A 20864-nucleotide genomic window follows, 5' to 3' on the forward strand; every position below is an offset into this window, starting at 1 on the left:
AAATGATCAACAATAGTAAGTGGTTGTTTCAGTGTTGTGGAGGCCGAACTGCAGAAAAGGGATAAGTGGAGAGAAACTAAATGTTACACTTACACCTGCTGGCCAGCAGTTGTACTAACTCTGATTTTGGCTCTTGCGTCACTAAAAGTGTTTCACTTGTCACCCGCCCTTCTGTGTAAAGCAGTGTTGATCAGTATAGTAAAGTGACACATACTGTAACTGCCCATTCCTGACCTAATGGTGTGTAATTCTTCATATCAATTTCTCTGACAAAAACTTTCCAAAACGTGTCGGTCCTGAACAGACCCCTGGCCCGTTCTAAGCGTACGTGGAAGTTACGTCACTGAGTAGTTGCAAACAAATGATGGCTTCAAGCACAGTCGAAAATATGAGAATTATAATGTAATCAACCATGTGAATGACTTATTAAACGTTTTTATTGTGACACAGAAAGCTGCATGTTTGAAGCCGTGCTATTACCGAGTGATTTATGCAACGGTTTTCCTAAAGTAACATAATCATACCATCAAACGTGTTTCTACTATGCAATTCTCCTTTTCATTTGATCAATCCAAGCTCTGTGTGGGTTCACATGGAGCATAAAAAGATCCTCAAAAAATAGTTTGTCGCCTTGGTGGTTAAGGTAATAAGCCTATTTACCATCGAAATTGTTTGAACGTGACAGTCTCGTATTGACCTGTGATAGTCAGATGTCAGAGCTCAGGAGGAACAAGTGAAGGCAACAAAAGTTTAGTGTACAGAGTTGACATATCTGTGGCCATGGAGGAAAAAAAGAGCAGTACGGACACAAATATTGCTCCAGGTACCACTTATTATCTGTTTATTATTTCCTCCGGTGCGGCAGTAGAGTAAGAAATTAAAATTAACGCCGTTATCAAAAGTTAGCAGTGAACCGTTAGCTAGTTAACTGGCTGTGGCAGCACGGTGGTCACTCTCAGCCAGCTGTTTTCAGCAGCTAGCGTAAATATGTGTTGTTAAAATTCACTGGTTTAAGTTACACTGGCTTTATTTTAAGATACAGCTATAAAGTATGTTAAAAATGATGTAGGTCACACTTGAGCAGCCTCTGTATGTTGAATTCAGGTCAGTTCATGAGAGACATGATGAGAAGCACAAAGTTAGACTCCGTGTAACCTAGTTCCGTGTAGCTATTTGCAAGACAAGAACGAAACGTCAAACCAAACTACACTCACAAATCAGACAGTGTAATGCTACATTCCACATAATGTGACATTAACATATCTGATATGTCACAAGACCTCTTATCAACCATTGGGGTAAATTCGGCATGGGTATGATTCACCAAACAGCGTTTAAAAGATGTTTACACTGTGTACCCTGAAGTACAATACCTTTTCTTTTGATGTTTTACTCGTGATTGTTAGTGACTCTAACATTTCTGAATGTATCAGTTGCATTTGGTTTCTTTTATGATCTGGAACACACCACTACCTTCAAGTTAATAATTGAGCTTTGTCCATTTAGACCCAGGGGGAGCAGGAACAACACAAGATGGCTCACGTGACCCCAACCCAGAGGAAATCATCTGCAGACAGCTGACTGAACAGGGCAGGTTTGCCTATGCTGCCCTGTGTGGTGTTTCTCTGGGCCAGTTGTTTACTGGACCTGAAAACAGGTAACAGAGCTATAAAGGATAATGTCATCATGACACTCTGTGTCCTTCCTGCTAATATCTGCTAATGTAGTCATTGTGTTGAGGAGTGCGTGCTTCAGTTTTTTCTAGTCAGATAAAAACCTACCACCCTATTTCCTGTTTCACCCAGCACATTATTTAAGGGGTAAGATAGGGGACAGTGGTCCTGAATCCATCTTCAATTTGAATTTGAAATTTTTGTTGCATATGTATCTAGGTAAATTAACCTTGGCCCTCCATAATAATAAAAACCATAAAATCAAATTTGGACTTGCATGTGCAGTTGTGCATGTGGTCATACACTAAGCTGAAATTTAAGTGAGAAGTCATGAGGGCTGGTCTTTTATTTATGCATGCATGTATTTATTTATTTATTTATTTATTTATGCACAACTGAAGCATTTCTGATGGCTGTTTTTTCTTTCCCCACTTGTGAATATCCATGTGCATCAATAGCTTTTTAACTAAACTGTGAACCCAAGGACATGAGCTGTTGTGTGTTCCTCAGTGCTTTCCGGGAGCAGTATCTGCAGGGCTTGGTCCGCCTGCTGGACCTGGATGAGTCGGTGATGCCGGTAATGGGAGCTTTCCTGTCAGGGCTGGGCTTTGAAGGCTCCGACACCTTCCTCTCCATCTTAAATGCTGAACCACTGCTCGCTTCTGGGGCCACCCCCATCATACAGGTGTGAGTCTCTCCTATAGAGGATGCAGTGACATTAAACTTTTATGCCCCCTGTGGGACATTGGAGTTTTGCAAATATAAATGTGGCAAAAAAAGAAGTAGACTAGAAGAATAAGAGCATATGGATTGTTATACTGCAAATTAGTGCAACGGAAGAACACATTAGATAGAAATGTATAATAGAAATAACTACAGACACACTGAGTCAAAGATAAATTTAGTAAAAAAAATATATATATGAATTAGAGTCGAAAGAACTGGAGGAGCAAATTATTCATAAATTAAAACATCTACATAGAATGTGTGTCTACTCAATCTACTCAAGGTCATACATGATTTCATTTCCCTTAATGTTTACAGTCAAGTGCTATGTAACATCAAATTATTTCATGGTTTGATGTGGCTGTTTCACAACTTACCCTGCTAGCAGGACAGTTATTTTATTAATATTTTTTAAAAACAATCAAATTAAATTTGACTAATTTTGTGCCTGGATTTCTATAAACCAACAAATTTTAATCAGCTTTCACTTTGTTTTGCAGGATCTGGTGTCTTTTTCTGTCAAAGACGGTAAGAATCCTTTGATAAATTAATGACTACAACTACTTAAAGTCGGTGTAAATTTATATAAAAAACGTTATGTTAAAGCTTTATGCTCTGTCATGTACTCAGGCCAGTATGATGCCAGATCGAGGGTTCTCATCCGCCATGTCAGCTGTCTGCTACGTGTCCTTCCACAACAGCTGGAGGAGTTTGAGGAAACACTGGGAGAGAGGCTGAGAGAAGGAGGGGAGGAGAGCGAGTAAGTTCTGTTCTGATGGAAAGATGGATGATTTGATCGAGTCAGTTGCTACATTTACATGGTGCCTCCATTAATTTAAAATACTTCATGTTAATATGTTCTGTCTTTGTTTTTGTTTTGTTGACTGAATCTTGTGTGTATCAGAGCGTTTAAACAACACAAACACTGTACATGGCAGTCACACTTGAATCCAAAAAAGACAGCATGAAAGTAGTCGTGTGGCATGAACAAGCAGCTCATTGTTTTCAAGATGTCGTGTTGAACGCACTCGACGAGTCATTTGACATTTTTATTTTTGGAGCCCATGAATACTGAATAATAATACGGATGATCTGTCTGACTCTGCTTCCATCAGAGAGGAGTCCTCTCGGCGGCGGAGGAGAGAAAGAGGACGAAAGTTACGACGCTACCTCCTCATTGGACTCGCCACCGTGGGCGGAGGGACTGTCATTGGTGAATATTCCTGCTTCTAGTGCTTTTGAAAACTTAAAAAATGGAGATTTGAAACATCTGGTCATCTTATGTAAACACATCAGCTCTATTCAAACGGGACTGGTATTACCTGGGGACCTCTAGTAATAATTGCAGAGGTCATTTGTGATCTCAGTCATGTGCAGATTCTCCATATATTTAATTTGTCAGGTAAAAAATCCCAAATATCCACTGTATTTTTTTTCAAACACAGAGGTCATGTGATGATAGTAGTCCTGTTGAAAACAGTGTCTCAGTGATTTGGGGTCATATTTAAGTTTTTTGTTTTCTCTGTGACTGTGGCACACCCAGAGGAGGCCATGGCAACCTGATAGAATTGCTTCAAATTAAATCTGTATAGTTGTCTTTTTAAGGAAAAGAACAACCAGTGTATTTAAAGAACAATGAATTGCCTAACATGTATAGATGCATAACATGTTTAAAACAGGATAGTTGTGGAAAAATTCAGTTAAGGCTTTTGGTTTTGGTGTGCCACTCCAAAATTTTAGTAGTCCCATCTGTCACTGCTCTGTACCTTTTTTCTGCATCTGTCCTGATTAAGAATTATGGAGGCTGCACTGGCAATTAGGCCTATAAATAAAGTTTTAACAGCATTTTGGGTGTATGAAGCTCATCTCGCCACACAGCATGGAGATCCAGTTGCAGAAAGAGCCTGTAAAATCCATTAGAAGAGCGAAACTTCAAAAGATTACGTGATGGATGAGAAGTGCCAATGTGTGGCAGAACTGGTTCTGCTTATTTAAGAAAAAAACACATGAGGTCCCCTGGGTATACTAGTCTTCCATGAAAGGGACTGTAGAATAAAACTGATAAGCTAATCAACGAATAATTAAATCACCATAGAGTGTTAAGTAGGGCTCCAGCTAATGATTATTTTTGTTGTTGATTAATCTGTTGATTATTTTCTCCAATTTCAGACAATGGTGAACAATATTAATTAGTGTTTCCCAAAGCCAGAGATAGTGTTCTTAAATTTCTTGTTTTGTCCACAACCTAAAGATTTTCAGTTTACTGTCATAGAGAAGTAAAGAAACCGGACAATATCTATATTGAAGAAGATGGAATCAGAGGATCTTTTTCCTTTTTATTTTTAATCCTGTTAATCGAATATCAGATTAATTGGGGATTCACTGATTTGTCAACATCTAATTGATAAATTGTTCCAGCTTGAGAAGACAAAATATTAAATCAGAATAATGCATGAAGACTGCATCTTGCATCAGTTCACCATACACTGTTTCAAGAGATGTATTTTTCCTTCTGTACCCTTAACTTTTCTCTAAAAGGCTTCACCCTACACACACTGGCTTCTTGCTGTACTGACTGCACTCTGTATGTCTTTGCCAGGTGTGACAGGTGGGCTGGCAGCCCCCTTGGTGGCAGCAGGGGCCAGTGCTGTGCTGGGGGCTGGAGGGGCTGCGGCTCTGGGTTCAGCCACTGGCATAGCTATCATGGCGTCTCTGTTTGGAGCAGCAGGGGCTGGATTGACTGGTAAGAACTTTGGAAGACACATGATTGTGTGAAAAGAAGTTATGGTCTTTATAAGTTTGACTGAACTTGATAAATACAAATGTGCTGTGTTCCCTAATTTTCATATCTGCAGCTTTTCTCATCTTCTTTTTGATTTTGGCTTTTTTCACCTGTGTGTCATTTTCATACATTGTCTTTCCAGGCTATAAGATGAATAAGTGTGTCGGAGCAATAGAGGAATTTCAATTCCTGCCACTGAACTCGGGAAAGCATCTTCATCTGACCATCGCAGTGACAGGTTGGCTCTGCAGTGGTAAATACAGTAAGTATGACTTCTGCTGTCTCACTACAAGTGCTTATATGATTAGATGAGATTAGGCGATAGAGGTAAATCCTCTATCATGGTATAGTACTCTTTTTTTGTAAGATAAATTGAGAGCATTTTTTAAGTAATCAGATAGAAACGGGCCATTCACCAACTATTCTGAAGACCCTTTCCTCTTAAAATCCACTTACACAGAATTCACAAAGGTTCTGACATTTACCAGTGTGTTCTTATTTAGGATTTGTTCTCAGATAAGAACAGAATCTACACACACTGAAGGACACTCTGACGCACATTAAGTATTGACATGTTTGTGCTGAATAATTGGATATTGTGTGTTCTTAAATTGTGAGTTGTACAGCATTATAGAATTTGTATAACAAGAACATTTTTATAATTTAGAGTATTTTTATTAATGATTTTGAGTATCTTACAAAAAGCATTATGGCCTTTTTAAATAAACACTACACTAACACTTAAGTTCATATCCGTTATATTAATGGGAGCTATGCCATTTAATAACTAGTGATTGTTCATGTTAGAAAATATCACTGGTTCGGGCTGGCAGGACAAAAAGTGACAAAGCAGTGTTCCGAGTAAGTATTATTAACTTACAGTACATTGCATGAGTCCACCTTCACCTTCCCTCTCTCTCTCTGGCTATCTCTAATCACACAAACACACTTCTTGGTGAGTGCCACAGTGCTTGTCTCTGTCCTCACTCCTGACAATTGTGCTTCTGAAATGCATAAGGTTTGTGGCTCAGATTGTTGATTAATGCACTTTTTATTGTAGTGTTATTTCATATCCACTTCTGATGCTACTAAATATGACAGAAGTTTTTTTTTTAATCTTATTTAGGAGTCTGGTGCTCCACTCTTTTTAAGCTTTGGTTGGGCATTCTCTTACCTTTTTCTTCTTCATTTTTTTGTGTGCAAACGGTCCTGCAGTCGTCATGCCCTTTTATGGGGTCTTGTGAGGTGTTTACCTATGCTAACTAAGACTTCCGAGGACAGTGGGATTTATCATTTATAAGAACACGTCATTAATCTGACATAGACTTTTCATAGGGCATTTCTAAAGAACAAATTTAATAAAAAACTTAGGAAGATGTTTCTGAATGGGGTCCATTGTTTTTGATATTTTATTAATCTTTAGAAATTATGGCATCATAACAATTGAGTATAACCATCAACTATGCTGGACATATACAGTGTGAGTGATGAAATCAGAGCAAATAATTTTACAGGCAAATAGCTGTTTTTACTACATAGAACATTCTGTAAATTCATTTGAATAGGGGGGGAAAGAATCCTGAAACATGTCAAATATTTTGAAAAGTATGAAAGATAATATCAGTAACAGTAATTCTGATTATGTCCTGAAGAGTTTAAAGCTTAAATTAAGTTTCTATGTTGAACAGTGTTGAAGTAGTTACGCGGCTAAAAACAAGGAGGAATATGAATATTAAAGAGATGAAAAGAACATCGATGGGATTGCTGGGCAACAGTCCTGCACATAATGTTCCAAAACTACAACAGAGTGCCCACCTGAGATGATGCAAACAAACCACTTAAGTTTTGCTTTTACATAAAACGATGCAGCTCTCTTCCCCCACTAAAAAACACACTTAGTTTCAAGCTTAGTGCCCCCTTCACATACAATGACTAAAAAAAAGCACTTTACCAACAAGTGCTGCTTAGTCGTCTCCTGATGTAAATGCACAATTGCTGTCTTCCAGGTTCGTTCCAGGCCCCGTGGTGCAGCCTGGGCGAGTGCGGGGAACAATATTGCCTGGTGTGGGAGTCGCGTTTCCTCAGAGATCTGGGCTCAGCCATGGCCTCTCTGTTGGATGGGCTGGTCAGCATAGTGGCCCAGGAGGCGCTCAAGTACACCGTGCTCTCAGGTAGGAGGACGGTCATGCTGGAACCATTTAGTCTATTAAATTATCTTAATTTGAAAACAAGAGTGTTTGTGCTTGTTATAACTCCACATTTGGGGTGTAATATGGGATGTAAAAAGGTAATACTTCTGGGTTATTGGGTTGATTGCTGGTAATGACTTGATTTCTGTTTAACAATCCTAAATCTAAACATTGACCTTTGGTTGTACTGCATTGGTGTCTTTTACACTATCATACTGTCCAGGCATCGTGGCGGCTCTGACGTGGCCTGCGTCTTTGCTGGCAGCAGCCAGTGTCATTGACCACCCCTGGTGTGTTTGTCTGAACCGCTCAGCTGAGGTGGGGAAACACCTGGCACAGGTTTTGAGAAGCAGACAGCAGGTATCGTACCACCTCTTAATCTCTGTTAAGGCACACTTTACCATAGTGCACCACAGTATTGTGTCAGCTGGCATTCTTAAAGGGATAGCTGTATATTCTGTGTACACATTATTAATTGCATTACTTTAACTTCCACCATGATATTTCTACTTGTTGTTCCTTTGAATGTACTCCTAGAATATTAAACAAATCTTTAAATGAAATGCTGTATTTATTAACCTAAAATATGGCCTTATGCTCAGATAAAAATAATTTTGAAAGCTACATCAGAATTGTGCATCTTATCTCTTTCTTTCTGTGTTTGAAGGGGAAGCGGCCCGTCAGCCTCATAGGTTTCAGTCTTGGGGCCAGAGTTATCTACTACTGTTTACAGGAGCTTGCCAATGACCAAGGTATGAGCAACTTTCAGCAGCACTCACTGTCTATCTTCCATGTGAGACTTCCGTGGGTTAAAGTCATGACTTTAAAAAGCCAAACTAATCCTCATCTTTTCTGCTAAGTCACTGAAGAGACAGAATAGAAATGTTGTGATGACGGCCCTAAATGATAAGCATTTAAATGTCACTTTTAGAAATAAAGGTGCTCATTAGAGCTATAAAGGGTTGAGGCCCGAACATACTTTCCGCATTGAATGTCGGCAGACAGTTGTGGTCACACAGACACGCATGTGGTTCTATTCTAAGTACAGCTGATGGGCCGCGTCACCCCCCAGCAATTAAACAGAAGGGCTAGGAGGTAAGCTAACCGCCCTCCTACTGCTGACATTGGGTGAAAACTAAACTGAAAAGATGCTGCTGAGTCTTGAGTGAATGTCTGTCGAATATCCAACTTAAAGCTAACTTCACTGTGGTGAGGCAGCTGTGACTGGCCTGGATGGGACTTGAGTGTGAAACAAGATTGGAGCATGCACAGTTGATGCGCTGACTATGCGCACAGTCTGCACGGTCACAAAAAATGGGCTGCACGCGCACATCCGAATAGGGTCAGTGCGGACATTGGCGTATGACGACATTTACGTCTCACGGACCAGGTATTGATTTTTTTTATTACATAAATACAGATATTACAAGTCAAAATTTCAGTACTTGTAATACTTCAGTTCAATTTTCAAAATTTTGGTAGCTTACTAGAATAATATGATCAATTGCTTTTTCAGTCCACTGGATACATTTTGCTACATTAAAAATGACAGAAGTGAGTTTAATAGACTGAAAACTTTATCTTATTAAATAAAATGGATGTTGATGAAGTTTTCCTTTGGGGAAATAATTGGCAGTTGCAAAAAGGTACTATTTCACGATATATTGGAGTATATTTTATCCCAAGACTTAGCATATTTCAACATATTTAAAATCTTAATAATAATATTGTATCATGACTCGCATCTTGATAATATCATATCATGGGCCCTGTGGTGATTCCCACACCTAACATCCAAATTCAAAAATACCCTTTGAAACATGGGTAAACAATTGAATAATCAAGGATGAGGATCTTTCAACACCTGTGCTTCTAACAATCCTTGAAGAACCATTTCTTTGATAAGGGTTCCTCAGAAGCAAATGCTCAGCCCTCATCCTTTTTTCTTAGTGTGTGTGGTTATACTGTTTTTAATCGATTAGCAGTTAATGTAATTTGGTTACTCATCTTCCATTGTTTTTCTTTTACATTGTTCTGACAAGCTAGTTGAGTCTTGTGTCGTTGTGATTCTTCAGGTTGTGAAGGAGTAGTGGAGGATGTAGTCCTCTTGGGGGCCCCTGTGGACGGCTCTGAAAAGGCCTGGGAGAGAATGACCAGGGTGGTGGCTGGAAAAATCGTAAACGGCTACTGCAGGTAATCTAACAGAGGACTACCCATCAGTATGCATGTAACATCTGCATTTTTAAAGCTTACAGTTGCTTTATTGTTTTGATAAACTAATTTTTTAGACGTTTTATGTTTGAGGATTAATGTTTGTGGACTCAGAAACGACTGTCCTGACAGCAGGATTTGTGAAATATTTTATGAATAAATGACTTTCTGAACTCTCCACCTATCAGAGGGGACTGGCTCCTGGGGTTCTTGTACCGAAGTTCAGCCGCACAAATGTGTGTTGCTGGGCTACAGCCAATCAACATCCAGGATCGGCGTATTATCAATGTGGATCTTTCCTCCGTGGTGAGTCAGAGCTTCTTTTTAAATGAGACCTGCTAAAGTTTCTTCTATGAATAGTTTTCAAGTACATATGAGCTGAAGATAATTTAACATTTCAAGGTTTTCACCTTTCAAGAAAAACTAATAAACTAATAAAAGGTGTCTTCAACTAAGTGATGCAATATTAATAAATACAGAATTTTATTAGCACTTTAAAAGAGACAGCTGTATTGCTTAATTTAAATAAAAAGATAAAATAAGGCCCCTGCTGGTCTGTTTCAGTTTACAGCAATGCCTTTCTTTCACCCTGCAAATCAACATGATTCCACATGAAACTTTAACGTCTGGCTCAACAAAACTAGTTGATGCTTTACAGAACTAGGTGAAGCATTAGAGGTTGTACATTTCACTCAACCAAACATTTAAAAAAGAACAGTAAAAAGATACTTGACATGAGGCCTTGTTCAGGTAGACACGGGTCTTTTTAAAAATGGGGCTTTTCCTCCATCATTCTCAACAAAAAAAATCTGTCCAACAAGCACTGTTATAAAAAATGTTTGTCCAAATGAAAACGCAAAAACAAGATTGAAGTGTCAAGGGATTGGAGCTGTGATGTTGGAGATCTACAGCAGACAGCGTTAGAAATAAATGGACAGTGTCTGCTCAGGTGCTCTTTGGGTGAGCTCATTTTAGCTTCCTTGGGTGCGCCTGGCCTGACAGAACTTTTGGGCCCACTAATTTGGATGGGAGCTGAAATACAGTAGAACTTTTGCATATAGAAAGCATTTGTTTATGGTCTGTTGTTACAGATTTTTTTCAGTAATTACAGAATTGTAATTCTCACCCATATCTTTAATTTTTGTACAAAAATATTCCAACCCAAGGCTGACTGTGGAGGCCTCAGTGAACTGAATTAATCGTCCCCCATGTTCTATGATAGTGCACCAGTTATTGAGCCTTTCATCATGTGTTGTACCCCAATTATATGATGTGATTATACTGTGAATCTTCACCCTGGACACAGTTTTACAAAAGACCTGTTTTTAGTGACCTAGAATGCAGTTTGCATGTGGATGAAAGACCAAAACGCATAGAATAAGCTATGGTACCTTTTTCAAATATACCCGTGTACACCTGGACAAGGCCTAAAGCACCATACACTATATACCTGGTCATGTGATGTGAGAAAGAGGAAAACTGAAATAATACACTATAATTTACAAAGTAATATGTGTCATTTTTTCAGTCAGAGACAGTAAAACCATGTTTCTGCTTCCCAGGTGAAAGGTCACTTGGATTACATGCGTCAGATGGACACCATCTTGGTGGCGGTAGGAGTTCCTACCAAAGAAGTCCCAGGAGCCTCCTTTGCTCTTCCTCAGCCTGTAACAATCACAAAGGGGACGGCCCCTGACCAAACTCCCAATGAGCAACAAGAGACTGAGACACAAAGCCATGCGGAGGATGCTGAGACTGATATGGGAGAATGTGGAGAGGTGAAAGAGGTGGCAGAGACAGAGGAGATGGGTGACGGTTGGGATATCCCTGATATTTCAGACCTGCTGGACTCATTAAATGATACAGAGTCAGATAGGAACAATTCACCTCTTACATTGGAGGAGACTGCAACTAATGACGACACAGCGTCCGCTTGTAATGCCTCTTGTGACGATGTAGCGGATGCTGACCCTGATAATGAACACATATCGTGGAGCTGGGATGATACACACTGGGCTGTAGAGCACGCACACACAAACAAAGGGAGCCAAACTTATAAAGAGCATGTCACGGGACCAGCTGCTTCCTTGTAAAATGTCGTCCTGTCACATTTTTTTAGCATCTGAGCTTTGTTGGAGAAAATAATCATTCCTCTCTCAGCACACTGACACACCAGAGATGGCTCAAGAGTCAATGCACACATATGGCAGCCTCATGTGAAAAATCCCCTGAATTAACTGCTTTGTGTAACCATGAAATGTTGTTTTTAGACTAATGCATTAATTTAATAACAATAAGGGACACTGTAAATGAAGTAGATTTTTTACAAACTGTAAATAGTGTCATAATTTATTTTCTAAAGTGACTGTGAGATCAAATACCTGTGAATATTACTTGCAGGTTGTAGAGGATGCCACATAACAGGTGATATCTCTCTTCCTCTCATCCGTTGGCCCGGTTGCTATGGATCTTATCACAGTAATTTAATTTCCATAAGGCTGGGGGCAATGCAGCGAATGTGTCGTCTTCAAGGCCTTCTTTTTTTTCCTCTATTCCACCCATGCCAATGTGAAGTGCTATTACCATAGAGTTTCAGGATGTAGTTATATTGTATACTGGCACTGATAATACTGGAAATAGTCCCTGACTTGTAAGTTTTAGTAATGCACTTATATTGGTTTCCTCAACCATATTTCATAAGTGGAAAGAAACACACAATTCAAAATAGAACACGGATGGAGCTTACTGAATTTGTGTCCATAGATATTTTTCTGTGACATTAAAAAATAAATAAATACATTTTCTTTTTTTCCTTTTAGGCCTAAGTCTCTTTACCGATAGTAAGAAAACCAAGAATTGTTATCAGTCTCAGCACTTGTCTTGAACCACTTTCCTGCCATAAACCCTGACGTAACATATTATCATTCCTGTAATTTCTGTTCAATCCAGGGTGTCGACTTGATTGGGCAGAAGCAGAGGCAACTCGATGCCAGCATGCTCGGCATCTAGCAGGTTGACAGCGTCCGTAGCAGTGGCAGGGGGGTGCGTGGGGTCAGAGGCCAGGGGAGATGGGGGGCTGCTGGCGATGTTGGGCTCTCCTGAGTTGCGAAGAGAGAGGGAGAGCGCTGGTGAGGGTCTTCTGGGTGACTGTGAGGAACAGCAGGGCAAGAGCTTTCCCAGAGCTCGCTTGAAGTCTCTCATGAACAGCGGGTAGATGATGGGGTTCATTGTGCTGTTGCAGTAGCCCAGCCAGGTGATGGCGTCGAAGAGCGCGAGGGGGACACACTCACACACTGCCTGAATGAAGACGGTGGAAAGTATTGCAGGCATTAAAGCATCACAATAATTTATGGTAAAATGTAAAATTAATTACAGAAAAAAAGGAAATAAATCAGGAAAAATAAATACAGAGAACAGACAAAAGCACCAAATACATAGTCTCATAACCTTAAAGGAGCAATGTGTAAGATGTAGAGTGGGATTTAGTGGCATCTAGTGGTGAGGATTGTGGATTGCAACCAGCTGAAATTTCTCCCAATTAGAATTCCTTAAGTATTCATTTTTCAGGGGTTTTTACCAGGAGCCGAAATATCTGCAGATGTTTCTTCCTTTCCAAAACAAGTAAACTAGGTGATTTAAACTAGTAAAAATACTGAAGAAAGCAGTTGCACAGTACAAATCACTGTTTCTACCACACCGCAGATGTCACAGATGGGCCATTAGCCCAGAGCCTGCTATCTCCCCTTCCTTTTTTTTTTGTCTGATAACTGTATGTGTGCTCACCCTTTTTCTGATCCAGACGTTCAGGAGGTTTTTACTGTGAGCAGAATCTTTTTCACTCAAAAAAACAAAACAAAAAAAAAAACCAGACTGTTTTTTTGTCAGTTCTGTAGAAATACAGAGCAACTGTAGAAACATGGCGGTGGTGCAACATGGTGATCTCTGTGGACAAGGACCCACTCCTATTGTAGACGGCTCATTCTGAGGTAACAAAAACATGATGACTCTTATTTTTAGGTGATTATACACAACAACATACATATTATATTAGATTTCATTTCTGCCAATATATCCCTAAATTCTACACAATGGCCCTTTAAAATCCCCCTCAAGAGTGTTTGACCCATAGCAGCACTATGAAGCGATGTTTTTTGCAAGAGAAGATCAAATGTAAATATGCAAAATTTAAAATATTCAAAAACACTGGCTATGCAAATGTTTTATAAGAAAGGAAATGCATTCAACGCATTTGTCCAACCTCAAGGACACACAATGTACATATAAAAACTTTACAGGCCACCTCTAATTATAATATAGAAAGATTTAAATAGATAAAGAAATAAGTACAGACATATCTTTTTATCTATTTGGTTATTGTCCACTGATGTATTTATTTAACTTTTTTGTTTTTGCAAAATGTATATTTATTCATTCTAAATTTATGGTGCATGTTTATTTATTTATTAACTTCCATCAAATAATAAAGCTTAATTTACTGTAAATTATTGCCCACTCATTGATCTATGCCTTTTGACAGCATATATATGTATTTATTTTTGGCTTAGTGTGCACATTTATTTATTTCTAATTTATTGCCCATGTAATTATTTATTTATTTATTTTTTAAATCTTTTTACATTCTGTGTTCCTAGGAAATAATGAAAAAACAAGTTATTTATGGTACTGCTCTAAAATAAATAAACATAAAATACATTTATATACACATATATAGTATTTATGTATTGCCCATTAATTCAGCATGTATTTATTTACTTTTCCTGTGCCTTCTGGGCCTCTATGAATTTGGAATAGCTGAGTCTTAAAATTTTAATAATAAAAAAAGAACATAATTTCTTTTTTCAGATTTTCTTTCTCACTTCTCAGATAGGCTGTCCATCATTCTTTGTTTCTATCAACATGAGCATCTAATTTTCTCTGAGTAGAACTTAAATACATTTGCGTCTGCCTGTCAAAAACACAGATCTTGAGCAGAACCACTAGGTTTAAAGGAGGACAGTGAAGGAGGAGACAGCTGTTAGAGGAGCGCTTCCAATACTATCAAGATGAGACAGGGAGGCGGTGGGAATAGGACAGAAAGGAGGGGTGCGTTTCACACACCACATTGGGTGTGAAAAGGAAGGAGCGCGCAGACACAGTCAAGTCTCTGTGCTCTATGTTATGCAGGGGAGAAGCGAGAGGGCACAGATGGGAAATCAAAATGACTGGATCATTGAAAGCATGAGAAACAGGACAAGTGTCATTACCAATTTAGATTAAGCTGTTTTTTGACATTCATTTACTCTCGCCGAGGTTTTTCATGGCCTACAATGTTTGCTCAGTAAGCACTAAGTGTGTGATTAGTCTAATCAAATCAAAATCAACAACCTAAAAAGAATGGCAATTATAAACGCTACTGTGGTGTGTTGTTTTCTGGGTTTTGGAATGAGTCAGCCACACGAAGCTGAAATGCCAATCTATTTCCTCGTTGGATAGCTTGGCAAGGCTGTGACGCCAAGGCTGGCCAATACAAAAATAGACCGGTATCCAAGTGTTTTTTTTTTCTTTCTTCTTTCTTTCTTTTGCATTAATTTCACACTGTTTTGGTGCCCACCACACATAAATTTGTGAGAGAAGTGACAAAACACTGAATCACCCAGATATATGGAATAAGAGAGCTAGTCCAAAAAAAGACAAATAACCCTCAGACTTTTTAAATGGTGAGGTTAATTGTCACAAATCAGAGAACACTCAGCTGTCAGTGTAGGTATAGGCAGCCTGGATAGACTGAAACTATTCGCCCCGCCAGCTCATCCGATTATGTATCTGACATCGTCAAACTGATGGACGCTAATATCTAATGCATGTTTTTCATTTTGATTGACTGCATTTTTGTGTCATATCTGTGTTAGAGGTAGTGTCTGGTCCCTCTACTGACCTGAGCCATGTTGGTGATGAAAAAGGGGAGCCAAGCGCTGAAGAAGAGTCCCAGGAGGACTCCCAGTGTCAGACTGGCCTTCAGTGCTCTCCGACCCTGCCTGTGAGCCAGACCACGCTCACTGTTCACTGATGGCTGTGGACAGTAGAGAACAACAGAAAGAGTCAGTCCTAGAACTATATAGAAATACACAAAAATAAATTTCCCTAGCCTACATTAGTATATTGGAAAAGCTTTTCTAGGTACCTCTTCATGGCCACTTTGACAAATGAACTGCATTATGGTAATTCTTTTTTGCCTCTTTAGTTATTGGTTTGCTTGAAACTGTTCAGTTTTAATCAAGTTAATGAACTAAATTAAAGGAATTATCTGTCATTTTGAAAAATACGCTTATTTGTTTTCTTGCTGAGAGTTGGATGTGAACGTCAATATCACCCATATATCTGCATCATAAATACAAAGCAAGAGAAAGCATCCACTTAGCTTAGCACAAAGACTAGTAGAACAGGAAGAAACAACTAGCTTAGCTCGGTCACGATCCACCTATAGCACCTCTAAAGCTTACTGATTAACATTTTATATATTATTTGTTTAAAAGCAAAGTATACAAAGTTTGATTTTACAAGGAGTTGTGCTAACACAATTTCTTTGGTGTCAGAGCCACATTACCTTTTCTCACCTGCCTCAAGTCCTTCTGCTAAGCTAAGCTAATCCTCTGCAGGAACAAGTCCTGCCCATCCAGAAATAAGTCGGCATGTTTGCATTTCCAGTTCCCTCACTTGAAGTCCATGAGGTTTTTTCAATTCTTTCTTTCTTTTTTTTTTGGTTAGATGCCTGAAATAAGGTCAGTGGTTAACACATTTTTAGGACATAAAATATGTCAGTAAATACCCCGCTTCTGAATTGTGAAGCTTTTTATTTGCATAAAAAAGGCGGATGCTAATAAGTGGCTGAATGAGACTATCAAATGTCATCATGCCAAACATGATTTGACAGCCTCATTGTGGTGGTGATGTTAAAGTCATGTGACTGTGGTGTAGTTTGTTTATAGCCTAACGTTTGCTTTTTACCTCTGGCGATTTCATTTACACTTCAAAAATAATATAAGTGGTTTTCGTTTGTGAAGATTATCATGTATCATAAATTCTTGTTTGCCACAGATCTTATTTTCTGCAATAATCCAGAATGTTTACTTTCAAGTTGCCTTACAAAAAACACCACACAAACGTAAGAGTGGTATTAGTCTTTTTAGCTCTCAACAAGAAAGCACATTTCTCAATATTCCCAAAACAATTCCTTTAAAATTCTGATGAAACACAAATATTTGATGTTTTAATTTATTTATTTTTTTACATTCATTAAAGAATATTTATGTCAAAAATATCTTAAAAACGTTTGACAAATGTCCCAGTTATTACATACTTATGATGTGCAACCACTGTGGAAATTGTAATTCTCAAAAAAGATCAAATATGTTAATCTTGGAGGAGCTGTGTATAAAACGATGCACAAGACATCTAGAATATTTCCATTTGCTGGAATGGTGCATCTATAAAAGCTTTGTATATTGCACATAGTGTCAAGGTCGCTTGGCTTTTATGTGGAGATGGAACAAGTTTATACAGAGTATGTATGGTGAAGGGTTCAATGAGATGATTTTATAGCCACTTAATGGGAAAAATCAGAAAACTGAATGTCAAGAGGTTACGATTCACCTGACAATTTCAACCGACTGTTCTGGTGTGTGTGCATGTGTTTGTGCGTGTGGTTTTACTGCAGGCAAATGTGACAGACTATGTGTCTGTGATCCGATACAGACAGAGGCAACGCATCTGATACACTATCTGTATTTTTCTCTCCAAGATTTCAGGGTAGGTTTTACACCTCTTCCCTTTCACCAAATCTCCACTTTTCTTCCATAAATGAAGAGCAAAACATTTTTCAACTCTAAATCATACACTAAGCTCAGCATAACAGTAGACTGCATCTCTTCTGATTCTTTTTCACAGCCTGATAATAATGAATTAAGTTTAGGTATATGCCATGTCAACAGACAAATTTATTACCGAATAGCCTGTTTGGATAGGCTGTAAACTTCCACTTTGTTCAACACAAAGTAGTTTGCACAAAACACAAAAACAGTTTGGTCCAAGTCAGTCATACTTTTAGGTATAACTCCAAACTAGGTCAGCTCCGAGGTACTTTTACAATTAAGCACATCGGTTAGGCTTTCAAGCAGCGTTCTTGAATTTAATTATCAACCATAAAATTAACATCTTCAGGTTTATAATTGCTGCACTTAGATAATATTGAACTTAGGAGTGGATTTCAACAGTATAATTGGCAGTTTAGGGGAACGGCATGAGACATAAATATGAAAAGTATTATGTAAAACTTGTCAAGGATAAGTGATGTTGGAAAACTTACAATAGATGGACAACTGTAATTTGGTTATTATCTTTGTGCCACCTGCTCCACTCACAGAATCAACCTTTTCAGGTCCTACTCTCATTAACATCTGCTCTACTGAAAGGCCATTCTACTATTTTAGCATCATTGCAGATTTTTCATCAGGCATTTAAGTTTTGCGTAGAAATTGTTAAGAGTCACATGTGAGCACCTAAAAGAATGTATGCCCTTGCCTACCGGTACATTTTGTGACACAGGAGGTTCCTGGTGACTGCAGTCATCTCCGTCCTGCTGAGCTTGCCCTGCTGCAACCCCAGGTGAAGGAGGCCTAGAAGGTTCCCCTAGAGAGGGATGTGGGTGTGGTGGGTGGCTCAGCGCTGCGACCCTCTTGGCCTGCCTCCGCGCTGCCAGGAGGATCCGACAATAAGTGAAGCAAATGGCACTGGAGGGCAAAAAGAAGGTGAGTACAGATGCTACCAGTGCAAAGGGCAGTGTGACCCGCAGGCGGCACTGGGAGGAGAGGCCTGATGGTGACAGCTGAAAGTAGGCTGCTGGGTCCATTGTGTCAGAGTAAGAGCTGATGTTGCTACTGCTGACACCAGGAACCGATGAGTTTCCACTCCAACGGCCTAAGCTGTGCCATTTCATCTCAATGGGCAGGAAGGAGGCCAATGCCGCCAACCCCCAAGCAGCTCCTACCAGGAGCAACGCCCGAGGTGGGGTCATCCTCTGCTTGTAGCGCAGCGGTGAGATGATGAAGAGGTAGCGGTCCAGGCTGATCACACACAGGTTGAGGATGGACGCACTGCAGCACATGACGTCAAAGCAGAGCCAAATGGGGCAAAAGGCAGGCCACAGCACCCAGGCCCCACACAGAACATTGAGCATGGCTGGGGGCATGACCACCAGGGCCACCATTAGGTCAGACAGGAACAGAGACACCAGGAAGCAGTTTGAGGTGCAACGCAAAGAGCGATGGGCAAACACCACAGCGATAAGCAACATGTTGCCACAGACCGTCATGAGGATGATGACAGTCAGCATGAAGGCCAACAACCACGGGCCGCTGCCAGTGATGTTCCAAGCGCTGCTGGTGGGAGAGCTGCTGTTGTAGCTTCTTACGGAGCCAGACATGTGAGAGTCAGCCATGGTTTTGGCTTGGCAACTATCAATGAACCAGTTTCTGAAGGCTCCTCTTCAAGCACCACCAGATGTTTCACACCTTAACCAGTTCTCCTTTGCAGCCAAAGCTCTCACTTTTGAGACATTGTTGAATAAAAAGAAGCCGATGAGGTCTTGTGTTGAGAAGCCATCCAACCCCGTCCCTGTCAAGGTTAATCGGACTGCTCTCCATGGGTAAATATCTCCATCTCCTTTTGGCAGGAATACATCCAGGTGCCCTGGGCTTATTTCCACTGCCACCAGTACAGTGATCAAAATTACTAACACAGTTTCACTCATCTCTCCATCCTGGCCAGCATGTCCCTGCCACATCCACAGCTAAGAGCAAGAATGAGCCATTCGACTGCTGACAGAGGATTTCGAAGCAGCATGTCACAATGATGACAGTCAGTGGAGGAGGGCACACGGAGAGATAAGCTCGACCAGGCATGCGAGAGCTGTGCCGGTGACAGGAACTACTGAAGATGAAGAGAACAAGGACCAATTCTCTGAATTGTACCTCACCTCACAGAAGTGGAATTGTACGGCTTCCGCAAGTCCTTTGCTGAGCTGGAGCTCTGCTCCCTTTCACAAGTCCTTTTCTTCTGGGAAACGGCGCACAGAAAACGACACAAAATTGTGAAGCAGTCATTTGTAAGCAATGCTCTGTTCATAAGTGCTCTGCAGGTACCATGGTCCTTGTAACGCTGCCTTTATATCCCTCGCTCCTGTTAATCCCTGTGTCGGCCACTCCAGCGCGCCTCCCAGCCAGAGCGCACAGCTTCTGAGAGGGAGCGTGTCAAAGCATTGAGCTGTTAATGCATAACCATGCACAATCACAGCCAAGAAATGCTAATTCTTCAACATAGGAATTAGTGTGGGTGATCTTTTTCCATGTTTGGTTGTGGTGTTTTTAACTACTGAGATACAACTATTATGGCATTTTTAAGCCATTATAAATATTATATGTGACTGTTTTTTCTTTAAAGGTGGAATTTCTCTGATTGTATATTCTACTTGCTTTTTGTTTTCACTGTATGCATACAGTTTATAGACATAGTGTCAGATCTAATAAAATAGCAGTAGTAGCAAGGTCCCTATAAAAAGAAGTCACCCTCTCTGACATTCTCATTTTTTACACACATCACAGCAGATACAAGTAAGCTGTAAAAGTTGTATCCTTTTCTATTCAATAACCTTGTCTCAGATTTGATTCATCCTCTTTTGACCAAATGATGTCATTGTCGACAACTGCTAGCCCGTGATAGCCATACAACGCTCAGTGGTGTAGTGGAGGAAACGCACAGGTATACAGGATGTACCCACCTTTTTCCTAACCTTTTTACATTATATCCAGCAATCAGTCAAAAAGCCACTGGAATATATACACACACACACACACACACACATATATATATATATATATATATATATATATGTATGAAGTATATCAACTTCCTCCTCAGTAACCTACACATCTACCTTGTAGTAAACCCACCTGATCAGCTACCACTATGGGGTGGGGAAGAGTGAAGGCATGGCATCCCTGGTACAATTGTTGGACCTCCTAACATTACTATCTTTACGAGGTTGTGGTGCGCTCATTTTAGGGCTAGCTTAAAGGTAGTGGCATCTTGTGAAACTAGATAACCTAAGGCATCAGTTGCTACCAACCATTTCAATATAACTTGTCCGGAAGAGGGTTAAAACACGCACCAAAGTTAGGCTCAATTTTGGTGAAGGAACAAGTGGCGTGGCCATTTTAAGAGAGGTCCTTT

The 20864-nt window shown here is 39.8% G+C and overlaps 2 protein-coding genes across 3 annotated transcripts; one reads left to right on the forward strand and one right to left on the reverse strand.

Moving 5' to 3' along the window:
- Window positions 1–711: 711 nt before the first annotated feature.
- Window positions 712–12393, forward strand: tmco4 (transmembrane and coiled-coil domains 4). 2 transcript variants are annotated; one of them, XM_033627856.2, is made up of 14 exons: window positions 712–823; window positions 1507–1657; window positions 2184–2358; window positions 2900–2927; window positions 3030–3159; window positions 3515–3612; window positions 4999–5142; window positions 5324–5443; window positions 7188–7352; window positions 7594–7730; window positions 8038–8122; window positions 9446–9563; window positions 9770–9887; window positions 11144–12393. In XM_033627856.2, the coding sequence occupies exons 1-14, from the start codon at window positions 781–783 to the stop codon at window positions 11672–11674; spliced, it is 2043 nt and encodes a 680-aa protein (XP_033483747.2). In that variant the 5' UTR covers window positions 712–780; the 3' UTR covers window positions 11675–12393. The 2 variants fall into 2 exon arrangements, with proteins under 2 accessions (XP_033483747.2, XP_078026384.1); XM_078170258.1 differs by lacking the exons at window positions 7188–7352; window positions 7594–7730; window positions 8038–8122; ... (1 more) ...; window positions 9770–9887; window positions 11144–12393 and adding an exon at window positions 5989–7181.
- Window positions 12381–19841, reverse strand: htr6 (5-hydroxytryptamine (serotonin) receptor 6). The gene is made up of 3 exons (XM_033627857.2): window positions 18163–19841; window positions 15517–15651; window positions 12381–12878 (listed from the first exon to the last, which is right to left on the reverse strand). Exons 1-3 carry the CDS (start codon window positions 19072–19074, stop codon window positions 12522–12524), a joined length of 1404 nt encoding a protein of 467 aa, XP_033483748.1. The 5' UTR covers window positions 19075–19841; the 3' UTR covers window positions 12381–12521.
- Between the last annotated feature and the right edge of the window lie 1023 nt (window positions 19842–20864).

The sequence above is a fragment of the Epinephelus lanceolatus genome, chromosome 8, assembly GCF_041903045.1.
Source record: "Epinephelus lanceolatus isolate andai-2023 chromosome 8, ASM4190304v1, whole genome shotgun sequence".
Lineage (NCBI taxonomy): Eukaryota > Metazoa > Chordata > Actinopteri > Perciformes > Serranidae > Epinephelus > Epinephelus lanceolatus.

Excerpts from the sequence above, each read along its gene's own strand:
- tmco4 (XM_033627856.2), top strand. The coding sequence starts at position 781 with ATGGAGGAAAAAAAGAGCAGTACGGACACAAATATTGCTCCAG. Across the intron at positions 1,658-2,183 it reads TTTACTGGACCTGAAAACAG|TGCTTTCCGGGAGCAGTATC; the intron begins GTAACAGAGCTA and ends TGTGTTCCTCAG. Across the intron at positions 3,160-3,514 it reads GAAGGAGGGGAGGAGAGCGA|AGAGGAGTCCTCTCGGCGGC; the intron begins GTAAGTTCTGTT and ends TGCTTCCATCAG.
- htr6 (XM_033627857.2), bottom strand. The coding sequence starts at position 19,074 with ATGGCTGACTCTCACATGTCTGGCTCCGTAAGAAGCTACAACAGCAGC. Across the intron at positions 15,652-18,162 it reads CTGTGTCACAAAATGTACCG|CCATCAGTGAACAGTGAGCG; the intron begins GTAGGCAAGGGC and ends TACTGTCCACAG. Across the intron at positions 12,879-15,516 it reads TCATCACCAACATGGCTCAG|GCAGTGTGTGAGTGTGTCCC; the intron begins GTCAGTAGAGGG and ends GTCTTCATTCAG.